Source organism: Heteronotia binoei, chromosome 16, assembly GCF_032191835.1.
Source record: "Heteronotia binoei isolate CCM8104 ecotype False Entrance Well chromosome 16, APGP_CSIRO_Hbin_v1, whole genome shotgun sequence".
NCBI lineage: Eukaryota > Metazoa > Chordata > Lepidosauria > Squamata > Gekkonidae > Heteronotia > Heteronotia binoei.
This window is the reverse complement of record NC_083238.1, coordinates 53,267,495-53,281,304: the sequence shown is the minus strand read 5'-3', so window position 1 is coordinate 53,281,304 and position 13,810 is coordinate 53,267,495. Positions and strand designations below refer to the sequence as shown.

Here is a 13,810-nt window from a genome sequence, read left to right as displayed (position 1 = left end):
AGAGGGACAGAATGCCACAAAGTCCACTCTCCAAAACAGCTGTTTTCTCCAGGGGAGCTGATCTCTGTAGTCTGGGGTTGAGCTGGAATTCTGGGAGATCTCCAGGCCCTACCCAGAAGTTGTCAACACTCCTCAGGGTGGATTCTTCACATCCATGATCCTCTATCCTGTCCTACATAAGCTACCCAGAATACAAGCCCCTTCACACTTCTGAGGATGGTAGGGCATTTAAATGTAATTTGAAGGGACATATGAAGAACACATGAAGTTGCTGTCAAGCCCCAAATAGTTCAATGATCAATGGCAGTTCATTACAAGAATTGCTGTTTATTGATACATGACAGGTCAGAGCAAGATGGTCGTGAAAACTGGCTATGGCGGGAAACTGCCCTCTACTTATAGTACAGTCTTAGACTGTTACACATTCAAACTTAAGGCACAAAGTGAGCAATTCCGCCCCCCCCCCCATAGTTCTTTCCCAGCCCCCTTGAGGTGCGAGTGTAATCAGACAGAGGTGACCTTGGCTATCCCTGAGACTAGGCAGAAGGAATGCTTTGCTCATTACATAGAGATAGGAGTGTTGCAAAGCAGAGACAGTGGGGAGTGAAAGAACTCCCTGGCTAATGGTAAGAGTCTCTCTCGACAGTTGCCTTATACTAAATCAGACCATTGGCCCAATGAGGTCAGTATTATCAGACAGGCAGCAGCTCTCCGGGATTTCGGGCAGAGGTCTTCCCATGACCCCAAATCCAGGATCTTCTGCATGCCAAGCAGATGCTCTACCACTGAGCCACAGCCCCCCCCCCCAGGGAATACTTCCTACGTTGCTTATTATGAATAAGCAAAAGCTTCTACCAGACCATAACCATTATTAAGGTTATAATAGTCAGACTCACTTGGGGTTGATATAAGGCTATACAAGGAAATCTCTAATTCACCTTTCATTTTGTGGGATAAATCACAGCCCAACCTCATCAGGAAAACTGCTGAGATTTATCCAGGGGTGGAATTCTAGCAGGAGCTCCTTTGCATATTAGGCCACACCCCACTGATGTAGCCAATCCTCCAAGAGCTTACAAGGCTCTTGTTTATAAGCTCTTGGAGGACTGACTAAATCAGGAGGGTGTGGCCTAATATACAAAGGAGCTCCTGCTAGAATTCCACCCCTGGATTTATCAATGCTGTCCAAAGTACTTCTCTATCAAAGACAATCTAGGTCTGAGTGCTGGACTATCAAGCCTGGAAACCTGCTACGATACTGTTGCTCGAATGGTCTCAGGATCCCTGTTGACTACCATGAGTGTTTAAATCCCCTAGTTTCTTTTTCATACATTAGGCAGAATATTTCAATACATTCAACATTTGACATATGATGCTGCCTTCTACTGAATTAGACCCTTGGCCCACCAAGGTCAGTATTGTCTACTCAGACAAGTGGCGGCTCTCCAGGGTCTGGGTTAGAGGTTTTTAACATCACCTAGTACCTTCTAAATGGATATGCTGGGGATCGAACCTAGGACCTTCTGCATGAAAAGCAGGTGTTTTTCCACTGAGCCACAGCCCCTTTCCTTCTCTTACTGGGGCTGGAATAGATGTCTTTCTTGCTATTCCTGTGGTCACCCATGACATGGGCCATAGGATAGGCCTACATGTCCCAGAATGCTCCAGAGCTTCTATATGGCAACAGGCACAGCCAATTTCTCTACTGAATTGCAGACATTAATAATATCTTTGCTTCTCATGCCATTTCATCTACCCTCAACTGTTTTCATTGCCCAGAATTTCTTTTCTCTTCCTCCCAAAAGAGAAGTTTTCCTCTCCTCACAAAAATTAGTAAATGAGTATTTTGGAAAGCAACACTGGACAAAATAAAAAAAAATTATGACTAGAATTACTGTTTCTTTAAATCCTAAAATAATTCTACTGAATTTGGGAGATGACTGTGATAGTCCTAAGCTTAGAAAGAATTAATTTTAGTGTCGTGGGGAGCTGCAAAAGTGGTTTCAAGTCAACAGATATCTGAAAATCCTGCTATTTCTTTGTGATATCACAAAATTTGGAAACACTTTATCGTGGATAAATTATCAGATTAGATTATGAACTCCAAAAACCCTCGTTATCAGTCCTCCTTTTTGGAGAAATGGTTTCCTTTCTTGAATTACATAGAAATAGATAAGAAGATCAAACATGACATTCCTAACAAATTTAAAGTAATACTTTTATATTAAAATGACCAATGTTGTTTCAAATTGCCACTCTATTACGTTACTATTCTTACTGTTTTATACTATACTTTATTGACATTATTTTTGTATTGTTCTATTCTCATATCTTAGTATCTATAAATAATAATAATAGTAATAATAATAATAATAATAATAATAATAATAGAGCAGCTGCCTTTCCGTCTGTGCCCCTGTAACATATTTTGATCACAACTGAATTCCAAACACAGTACTGTAAATTCAGGATGCTAGAAGGATTTAACTTGTTGTTTCTGACAAGGTGAAAACTTGCAAAAAACCCCCAAACCTATGAGCCCCCTTAGATAAAAATGGAAACTGGGACTTACCGGACTGCCTGCTTGACCAGGTTCACCTGGAGGTCCTTGGTATCCATGAGATCCCTAGAATGCAAGACAAATTCCAAATTTTAGAAACTCTGCAAAGTGATAAGAACTTTTAGGACTGTTTATTTTCATTAAGTTATTCATGAGTTATGTTTTATCTTCTCTGTGATTGATTGTAACGGCCTTTGGCTAGATGCACTTAATGCTACTGTATCTATATTGTTTTCTTCATTAGAATCTTAAAGACCATCCTCTTCATTGGTGATAAAAAGTGCCAATGAGTAATAGCCAATGGATGGCAACTCCATTGAGTTTTCAAGGCAAGAGGTGTTCAGAGGTGGTTTGCCACTGCTTGTCTCTACGCAGCAACCCTGGATTTCTCTGGTGGTCTCCCTTCCAAGTGGCAGGCGGTGGCAAACCACCTCTGTGTAACAGAGGCACTATCAAAAGCCAAAAGCAGTCCAATAACCTAAAAACACCATACTCTCAACATATGACCCTACAGACAGTCGACAAGTGCTAAGTCCATTTCAGAGCAAGGATCCATATCTTCTCAGTTCCTTGGGTAATGAAATTTCTGCAAACTTCCCCAACTTTGTAATCAGTGTCCAGTCACAGAATATATTGAAGTATCCAATAACATATGTACTCCCCAGGGAGACATATGATTTTCTTCAGTGTATATTACAACATGGAATACTTACAGAAACATTTGATTTCCTTGGCTCGTCTCTCTATTATTGCTAAAGTTTAACTTGTAACCTGATTAAGGAGTGCCAAAACATGCAGGGGAAACATTATTATTGGTACTTACGGGTGCTCCGGGCTGACCCACAGGACCAGGGGGGCCAGGAGGTCCAGGGGCTCCACCTCCAACCTGGGTGAACATTTTCAAGATATCAGAATGACAACAGGATTAAGCATTTTTAGAATATCTGCCTTATATTCTAAAATTTGACTGATATTCTAAAATCCCCCCTTCATTTTATTGCAACTGAGGTCTGACTGATTACCATGAGTGTGGCTGCTTATATAGATGCTTCTCTAGTGATATGGTTTATACACGATGAAAATGCTCCACCCATGTTTTCCGAAACTTCCCAGGATGTGGTATGGGTGTTTACATAAAACGGGAAAGTGTGAATCTGCCCTTCAAAGGGACTCCACAGGTATTGTACGGAGGTGCTGGACACCAAAGAATTGAACCGTGGTATTTCTCAAAGTCAGTATGGAAGAGATGGCCCAGATGTTTGTGGCACTTACTTTTACTCCAGGTTTCACAAAAAAGTGGAAGATTTTTTTTTTTAAAAAAGTATATATGTTGCCAGTGTTTCTTTGGCAAGCCATTTGTCCCTCAATGGGAAGGAGTTATAAAAGAGTTAATTTAGACTGAGCATACATTGACACAAAATTATGATGAAAGTGAGCTAATGGCACAGAGGGGGTGCTGTTAAAGAAATGCCTGGTCACCAACGTGGGGAAAAATATTAAGTTCATTTCATTTTGGAGAGCACGTACCATAATTGGGGTTAACTGTTATCCTTAGTTACAGAAAGCACACCGCAAAACAAAAAACCCAGAACCAAACAAAAGGTGTACATTTACTGTGTGGCTCAGAATTTTAAATTTATCTATGCAGGGAAACCTCTGTGTGTTGTTGTCACATGGGACGTAGTCATCCCAGTTCTAAGTGCTACATACACAGAGACAAACATTTAGAGGCGACCTCATTTCATCTCAGTAGTTAAAACTAGTCAGTGTGTGCAAATTGGCAAACTGGCTTCCTTCAGTGAAGTGAACTTTTGTAGGGGAACAGGAGTTCTGGGAGCATATGGGTGTATTAAGATCCATAAAAAATTTGCTGACCCAGGACACAAATCCAAAAAAAAGCAGAATTCTTGAAACAAAACTTAGTTTTAAAATACCGTACCATCTAATGCAGGGGTCCCCAACCTTTTTGAGTCTGTGGGTACGTTTGACATTCTGACACAGTGTGATGACTGCAGCCACAAAATGGCTGCCAAAGAAAACAGAGCTAGCCACAAATTGCCTGCTGCAACTTTCCTTCAGTCACACAGTAAAGATCCTTGCGCTGTGGTGGCAGCTGCCACCAAAGCAACATTTTTAAAGATCTAAACAGCCAATCAAATCCCCAATGGCCAATCAGAAGCCCCACCTAAAAACACTTGATGGGCTCCAGGAAAGGTGTTGACAGAAACCATATCACTCAGAGGCATCAAGGTGGTGGCCCCTGAGCTAACAGTTCTTCTCCAAGGATACACAAAGCAATACATGCGAAACAACCCAACTCCCCATCCCCCAAATCCCACAACCAATGAAATGTGAAAACACATGAAATGGAAGGACATTTCTTTTCTTTCACTGGGTTCTGCACATCTCAGATGAGGAAGCCAGGCAGAAGAATGCAAGGGACATAAACTGTGAGGGGGTAAAAATGGTAAGACACTGGAAATGGATGAATGAATTAGAGAGACAAATGATGAGTTGATGATGGACTGATGAATGGATTAATACACAAATGAACTGAAATGGGGAGAAAACCTGTGAGGAGCAGAAAAATGGATGAACATGATAATTAATGAGTGTAGTAATAAATGAGAAAGGCAGGAAAATGTAGAAAATGGTGATCATGTGGATGATCGTCCTTAGAGCATGGTATGTATATACAACTGTGAGCAATCCTTTCAGTAAGCTAGTGTACAGCCCAAGGTCATCTTGTCACAGAATATTTATTTGTTTATTTATATTTATATCTGGCTTTTCACATTGTTTTCCCTCTGTCACCTAATCCTCAGTACAACCATCTTGTCAGGGTCAGGTAGACTGTGGTAGGACCAAGGTGACCTGACAGGCTTCTATTGTGGAATGAAGGATTCATACATGGTTATCTTAAGCCCTAGTCTACCATTCTAACTGCTCTGCCACACCAGCCCTCATGAGAATTAGCAGAATACTAGCTCAATCCACTCATAAATGGGAATACTTTTGGGGAGTAGCCATGATGGTCTTTAGTAGAACACCTAGTTGTCCCTCAGCGACCAACCATATTTTCAAGAGTCAAAAGTTCCCATCACCAGGTATCTAAATGGGAAAGTTCTCATTCTATATGGCATCCAAAGAGGGAATCGCACCAATTCTTTTCTGTGACAAGATTGTTTTTTTGAGGAAATTTCGAAGTAACTCAAGAATCCAAAATGCTTGTACCACATCCAGTGAGTAATAGCAACAACCCCACTAGATCCATCCGGGCAGCTGCAAAAGGGATGGGGGAAAGGAAGTGATGAAGACTCATAATGTTTATGGCTGGATGAGAGAAATTAATGGAGAAAGTAATGACGAGCAACAAGGAGAGTGGAGAAAGTGGGAATAAAATGAAGGAAAAGATGAGGAAGCAGAATGTAACAACAGGAAACAGAACAGGGGGGAAATGGGGAAATGTAGGCAGAGACAAAAGAAGGTCTGGAGGAAGCAATGTCAAGGAAAAGATAAAAATGTTTACGAGAGATCCTAAAACTGTTTCCTCCTTAAAAACCAGTCATGTTCCTGGGCAGGAACTGAACACTGTTTCTCCAACAGAGAATCTGTACAAGGCAAAACAAAATCAATAATTTCAAAAGGCGCTCAAAAAATAAGAAGAGAAAGAGAGAGGGTGGGCCGCAGTCTTACACTTGGGAAGGGATATTGTTGTCCAGACTTGGTATCATAGGTGTCATACTGAGGCAGAGGATAGTTCTGTAATAGAAAAATGGATAAAAAATATATAGTTGCCATTATAAACATACAGGAAAATGACAAGGCACATTTGGAATGGAAGGAATAATTCAGACACATCAAATACAATATATTGGAAATGTTGTTCCGACTTGAGACCCACACGACATATCTTTCTGCTGACTGAACAGTTTTCTTCATGGTTAACTTCACTGTCGATACACTATTGATATTCAGATAGCTCTGACAGGATTGCCTCAGGAACTGAAATAGGTCTTGAAGTTTTCAGGCAAGTGACTTCCAGGTAAGTGAAACTTACCAGGCAAGTGAAAATAAAGATCTCCATTTCCTATCCCTTCTTCTAGCCTCATTGTCTTTTTGGTTTTACAGAAAACAATCTAATTCTGTGACTTAGGTTGTGGCGTTTTGGGAGAGGAGACTGTGGTAACCAAAGAACAATTTCAAGAGATGAGAGTTCCTCAGGGGTCGTATGCTGCTTTGGAGGATAGCGAAAATAAGTCCAAATCCTAGTTTCCCCAAACTTTAGGGGGAGAATATTAGTTATGATCACATTGATTGAAAGGGTGGTGTTTATAGCTTGCAGAACACCACTAGGAGGGGAAGGTTATCTTGACCTGGGGTGGTCAAACTTCTTTAACATAACAGCCGCATGGAATAAATGCCAAATGTCTGAGAGCCACAAGACAGGAAGGAAGGAAGGAAGGAAGGAAGGAAGGAAGGAAGGAAGGAAGGAAGGAAGGAAGGAAGGAAGGGAGGGAGGGAGGGAGGGAGGGAGGGAGGAAGAGAGAGAGGGAGGAAGGGAGAGAGGGAGGGAGGAAGGAAGGAAGGAAGGAAGGAAGGAAGGAAGGAAGGAAGGAAGGAAGGAAAGAAGGAAGGAAAATAGATGGGAGGAGGGAGAGGCAAAAAGAAAGCAGCTTTACATGCATTCTCCAAGCTGACAGCAAACAAGATCCTCTAAAAACCAGTTTCTGTTTGCCGTGCAAAAAAGGCGAAGCAAGTTGCAGCCCTTTGGCAGATAGTGTGAAATTCAATGGAAGCCCTGCAGAGGAGTGTGAGAGTGGCATAAGGCTAGTGGGAAATCGGTCCAAGTAAGACAACAGGGCGATGGGGGCTTCAAGAGCCACACAATATGTGTGAAAGAGCCACATGTGGCTCCCGAGCCTCAGTTTGGCCACCCCTGCTTTAGAGGGTAGATATGTTGGTCTGCAATAGAGCTAGGTTTGAGCCCAGAAGAACCTTAGAGACCAACAAGATTGTTGGGGTATTTGCGGGTCAAAGCTCCCCTTGTCAAATCGATGAAGAAAGACTTGACCCTTGAAAGCTTATACCCTGAAAATCTTATCAGGCTTTAACATGCTACTGGACTCACATTGAACTCTTTGGCCAAAGAAATCACTGCATGGAGATAAAATTAGAAGTCTAATTAGGGGTGGAATTCTAGCAGGAGCTCTTTTGCATATTAGGCCACACACCCCTGATATAGCCAATCCACCAAGAGCTTACAAAAAGAGCCTTGTAAGCTCTGGGAGGATTGGCTACAACAGAGGTGTGTGGCCTAATATGCAAAGGAGCTCCTGCTAGAATTCCACCCCTGAGTGTAATTAATTTTCTATACTTGATTTTATGCACGAACCTACTTTCCACAGAGTCCAGAGTCAGACTATAAGGATTAGAACATCCTAACCCAGCACTCTCTGCTAGGGTTGATAAAATTGCTTCAACAAAGGCTAGCAGATTTTGAGGTTTGGGGAGGATATGACATCAATTCTGGGTGCTGCTGTAGGAATTTTTCATAATGGAGGAATTCCTAGAGTGTCACCATGGAAGCCATTTTATCTCCAGTTTCTCAATTTCAAAAGGGATTGGGGCTGAGAGTGCAGATTTACCTGCTGTGGACAGGTAAATTACAAGCCTAGCTCTCACTAGCAATACCTTTCCAGGATCTTAGATAGAGAAAGGTTTCCCGCCCCCACCCCACTCAAGCATGTTTTATGACTTCTGCTAACTGAAAATATTAGCCACTGAAACTGGGACCTTCCATAACCAAAACAATGCTCTACCATTGATCTATGGTAACTTTCCATATTCAAATTATGAGTAGCCTTTATTGTTCAGAAACAGTGAGATGACCTTTTGTTTCTAAACCATCAAAACAGAGAGTAAGGGCAGAATAATTGATCTTCCCAGACTTCCTATTTTTGATGAATTCTGGAATTCTGGTTCTCTTAGTGTTATGACATGATTCTGGTCTGTCTCTATTTAGATTGGCCAGAAATTCCCTTTTTACATTAATCATCAAGAATTAGTGGAATATCTATCTATCTATCTATCTATCTATCTATCTATCTATCTATCTATCTATCTATCTATCTATCTATCTATCTATCTATCTATCTATCTATCTATCTATCTATCTATCTATCTATCTATCTATCTATCTATCTATCTATCTAATCATCTCCAGTTCTTCTATGGTAGATGTGCAGTTCTAAGGTAACAAGGTATCTAATATAGGATTTTTTGTCAGTACACAAATAGATTTAAGTCTTCTTTCTAGCCACAATTTGTCCTCCCATGAAAAAACTGACTATACGTGACCTCAATGGGTGAATTTGGTGTTCTCATATGTGCCAAAAGATTTGCATAAAGGAAGAGACATATTTCAGATTGGCTGGCTCCATTGTTGTGAATGGGGAAGAAGTTCTGAATAAGCAACACCTTTGTGTAGTTCTGAGTTCAGATCCATAGAACAGATCACCAGGGAAAGACACAGAGTGTGAAATAACCTTCATAGTATAGCTTCATGGTGCGAGCCAAAAAGTAGGTCCTTCGGGTAAGAGAATTATTTTATACAGAAAGTGACACAAAGAAGCCCATGTGTAAAAATGTTGATTTCCTCCCACTCCCCTCTTTCCCACAAGTGGCCTCCTTGTTGAAAAGCAACTGTGAATAACAGGAAAGGGTAATTTTTCCTTATCTTTTTCATGGCTTCCCATGCATGTGAGAATTTAGGGAGTAAACTCACTAGACCAGACTCCAAAACATTCCACTGTCTATTTTCTCTTTCCCATTTGTTTATATTCTAATGGATCGTTTAGCTGGGAGAGCGTCCAAACCCCTTCAAGGGACCACCCCACTAGACAGTTATTCTGGAATTGCCATGATTCATTTATCTGGCTTTAACTAGAATCCAGAAGACAGCATTGACAACTCCTTCCATTCCACCATTTCCCCCATCATCCTCCTGCTATGGCGCTAACGAATCAGTCAGGGGTCGAGCATCGCTGGGTTTTTGTGGGGCAGAACCCTAGCTGAAATCGTACTTGCAACTGAGTGTGGGAAAGCAACAATCAAGTGACAAGAAAGCATCCTTGTAATAGGTTTGCCAGCTCTAGGTTGTGAAATCCTGGGGTATTTTGGGGTGGAGCCTGGGGAAGGCGGGGACTGGGGAACAGAAGGGATCTTATCAGAGTATAATGCATCAAACAATAGAGTTTGAATGGATACCAAGGGTCATATCTTCCTGCCCTCCCTCTCATGATCACCTAAATTCAGAATGAGGCAGATTCCACCCTGCAAAGCAGACATTTTCTCCAGAGGAACAAATTTATCTAGTCTAGATATCAGTTTTAGTTCTGGGAGATCTTCATGTCCCACCTGGAGGCTGGCAACTCTAGTATGGAAGCAGCCCAGGTAGAAGGAAGTAATCTTTTTTAAAAAGTAATCTTTGATAGGAAAGGCACGAACCAGCTCACAAACAAAAGTTCGTGATGAGTTTTATTGGGTTCGTGGTGCACGAACTGATGTTCGTCTTAATTTTTCACAAATTTTCAGCAATTTGGGGGCATTTTGTCATGGTTCGTGAACGGATACATTTCCAGCTAGACTTTTTCTGATCTGCACATAACTTGGAGGGCATGTAGAGCAGCATCAGGGGGAGGTCCCCTGTTAGTTCTAGCTCACAAAGAACCCATTCTATAGACTCTTGCAGCTGTGCCTATCATTTGTCCAGAAAGAACTTTCCCGGGGGCACCTTCTTGTGGGGGGGCATAACTCAGACCTCATAAATCAAATTCTCATCAAACTTGGAGGACAGGTAGAAGAGAGTCAGCCAGAGATCCCCAGTGAGTTTGGTGTCTCTAGTGCATTGGTGTGTGTGTGTGTTCTATTGCATCATGAACTGTCACAAGCCCATTCATTTCATTTGGAAGCCTTCCAACTCAGTTCAGCTCGTGGCACATGAACTTGGCATACCATGAACCCTGAACCTCATTTTTCTGGTTCATGACTATCCCTAATCTTTGAATCTCCTTTGAAAGCTTTCCTCTGTGGCTTCACAAAGATGGCTGTGTTAGAAAGTAACCAATCGTTCTGCATAGCATAGTTCAATAAAATGGTCTTAATAGCACCAGGGAAAGGCTATTAGTCTTCATTGAACACAAACAGTGAAGAAATGCATTATGAAAGGGAGTAGTATGTACTTGGCAGGGCTGCTACAAGTGCAAGATCAGCATGAAGGGGTGGTTTATAGGAAGGATGCAATGGATACTTGAATGCTCCCGGATGTACAAAAGGGACAGGAATGTGTTTGAATAGGATGGCGGATGGTTGACAAATAAAAAAGAGGATTTCCGAGAGAGAATATTGAAAGGTATAAACATTTTGGAGTCCTTCATCCCCCAATGGCTACATTTGGGGAATGACTGATGAATTCAGGAATATTGGTAAAATAACGACAATCCTTGGTAGTTCCTTCTGACTCTACTCTTTCAGGGTATGACCTACTGGTCACACGAAGGCCGATCTTCAACCTGTACATTGACATTTGACAATAATAAAACATTATTATAGGGAAAAATAGAACAAAACAGATCTCTTTTTAGTACGGCACAAAACAGATTTTTTTTGCAGAACAGCATGCAAATGCTAGATGACAGCTCACAAATAATAAATGTAAGGCAAAAAAGAAAATAAAAGAAAATTACTTACCGGTCCACTAGTGATACTGGGGCAATTTTCACAGACTCCAGGGGACCCGGGGGGACCAGGACTTCCGGGTGTTCCTGGTAAACCAGGTGAACCATTTCTTCCAGGAGTACCAGGTGGACCCTACAGATTTTTCACCAACATAATGTTAATAATAATAATAATAATAATAATAATAATAATAATAATAATAATAATAATAATAATAATAATAATAATAATAATTTGTTTACGCCCATTCCCCCATAGGCGCTCAGAGTGGAGTACATCATAAATAATAAAATCACAATAAAATTACAACAACATCATAATAAAAACCCATTACAATATTCAGTACAACAGGATGGTCCAGGCAGTACAGCAAATCAGCAGAGTAGGATAGTGCAGTAGGGGAGGCCAAGCGATCTAGTGGAGAGATGCCTGCCGCCTCACCCAAAAACCTGTCAGAGCAGCTCCATTTTACATGCCCTATGGAAGGCTAACAATAATTAGATAACTATATAATAGCTGCCATTCCCATTCTTATTCGGAGAACTGGAATGGATTGTTATTTTAAAATGTATACATATGTATGTTTGTATATGTTTATCTATATTAGTACATGTTTCATACACTCAGGAATGATTGTTTTGGCTACTCATGTATGCATCTTCTTTCCAATAGTGGACAGATGTTTCAAGACGTATTCATAAAAGAGTGCTAAGATTCTGCCAATCCTAACATCTGGTCACACCCATCCTCTAGTTCAGGGGTGGCCAACGGTAGCTCTCCAGATGTTTTTTGCCTACAACTCCCCTCAGCCCTAGCCATTGGCCATGCTGGCTGGGGCTGATGGGAGTTGTAGGCAAAAAACATCTGGAGAGCTACCATTGGCCACCCCTGCTCTAGTGGAATGAGAACTAGAAATGGCTACATATTTCCAAGGAATGTACAGTTACTTTTGTAACCTTGGCCAACATGTGTTCTTCAGAATGCTGTAGGAACACAGCAGGAAAATGAACTTTTTGGATGCGTTTTGGTCAGATTTAATGTCCCGCAGGAGACCTACAAACCTTTTATACCAGCAGTAGAATCTGAAAAGTGCCCCTTATAGACATTATATGAGGAACTGGATACTGACTCCACCATTTCTTGTGGCTTGGTATTGGGCCTGAAGCTGTTTCACCTTTTGCCTACCTGAAATGCTAACTCTCCATTCAAAGGAGCACATCTCCTAGCTAAGCTAAATAACAGCAATCATGTCTATTGGAAAATGAGGTGGCTGACACTGAAAATGATAACCATACATACAGCCCAGGAGTTAAATAGCAGCAGCAAAACGTTAAGGCCTCCTCCTGCCCGACTCTCACAACATCCCAGCGGGGCCGTCTCCATTTACCTGTCCCTCCATCTCTGAGCAACTGTCTTGCCTTCCATTATTATGTCCACAGTTTTCTCTATGGAAGTTTCCCCTGGTCTTTCCCCTCCCCATTTGCTCCCCTATTCCATGTCCCATCCGCTCTGCTGCTCCATTTTTTAAATTGCCTTTGACATTACAGCATTAGATCGCTGCTGGGGAAAACCCGGAAGTGATGTTTTATGGTAGTTTCCAGGGATTCCTAGAGTGGCGTAACATCACTTCTGGGTTTTCCTCAGAAATGATGGTGCCCCCCCATGCTCCCCTCAGACTCTGCTGGCTGGCAACCTTATCCCAGCAGAAGAAACAAATTCTCTCACTAAGGCCAACAGTTCTCTGGTGAAAGTAAACATTAGAGGGGAGAATCCTAGGATCATGATCATCTCGGCAGAAGAGCAAGTGACTGAACAGATAGCCCTTCTCCATTCCCACCTCCCTCCACCAATTTTGGCTGCCTTATCTCCCCTACCCCCAGATATAACTCTTTGTTCACCATCTAATTCTCCATTCTTACATGAAGAAAGCCATGATCTTTCTTGTGAGGAAACATGAAATTGTCTATTTCCTCCTTGTGTCCCACTACTGGACACAACACCTTCCCATTGAGTTAGCTGACTCAGGGCTTTTTTTCTAGAAGGAGCTCCTCTGCATATTAGGCCATGCCCCCTGATGTAACCAATCCTCCAGGAGCTTATAGTAGGCCTTGTACTAAAAGCCCTCTAAGGTCTTGGAGGATTGGTTACATCGGGGTGTGTGGCCTAATATGCAGAGGAGCTCCTGCTAGAAAAAGAGCCCTGCAGCTGAGCATTAGACTTTGGCCTGACATAAGTCTTGGACCTGGTTCTCATTGAGGTGGAAAAACTATTGCTCGATTGTACCACTTTAGGCTGTAGAACGGTGGTCTCACACAACCAAATCCTCTTCAGAAGCAATGTCCTTCCTACAGAAAACCAGGGGATAAGAAGCTAGTTTTCTGAGTGTAGGTATTATTTTGAATTTGAAGGAACACTGAATCATGGGACTTCACTCATGCTCTCATGTGGTACACCCAGACTAGGGTTGCCAAGTACCTTGTACCATAGAATTTCCCCTCCCAAATGGCTAGA

At 41.8% G+C, this 13,810-nt stretch overlaps 1 protein-coding gene across 1 annotated transcript in view; it reads right to left on the bottom strand.

Moving 5' to 3' along the window:
* Positions 1–6,647, bottom strand: part of COL3A1 (collagen type III alpha 1 chain) — a 73,573-nt gene extending 66,926 nt beyond the window's left edge. The window contains exons 1-4 of the mRNA XM_060257051.1: positions 6,621–6,647; positions 6,257–6,322; positions 3,384–3,446; positions 2,573–2,626 (exon numbers count right to left, since the gene is read on the bottom strand). Of these exons, the coding sequence (XP_060113034.1) occupies positions 2,573–2,626; positions 3,384–3,446; positions 6,257–6,322; positions 6,621–6,647 (210 nt within the window). The remainder of the gene's footprint in view (positions 1–2,572; positions 2,627–3,383; positions 3,447–6,256; positions 6,323–6,620) is intronic.
* Between the last annotated feature and the right edge of the window lie 7,163 nt (positions 6,648–13,810).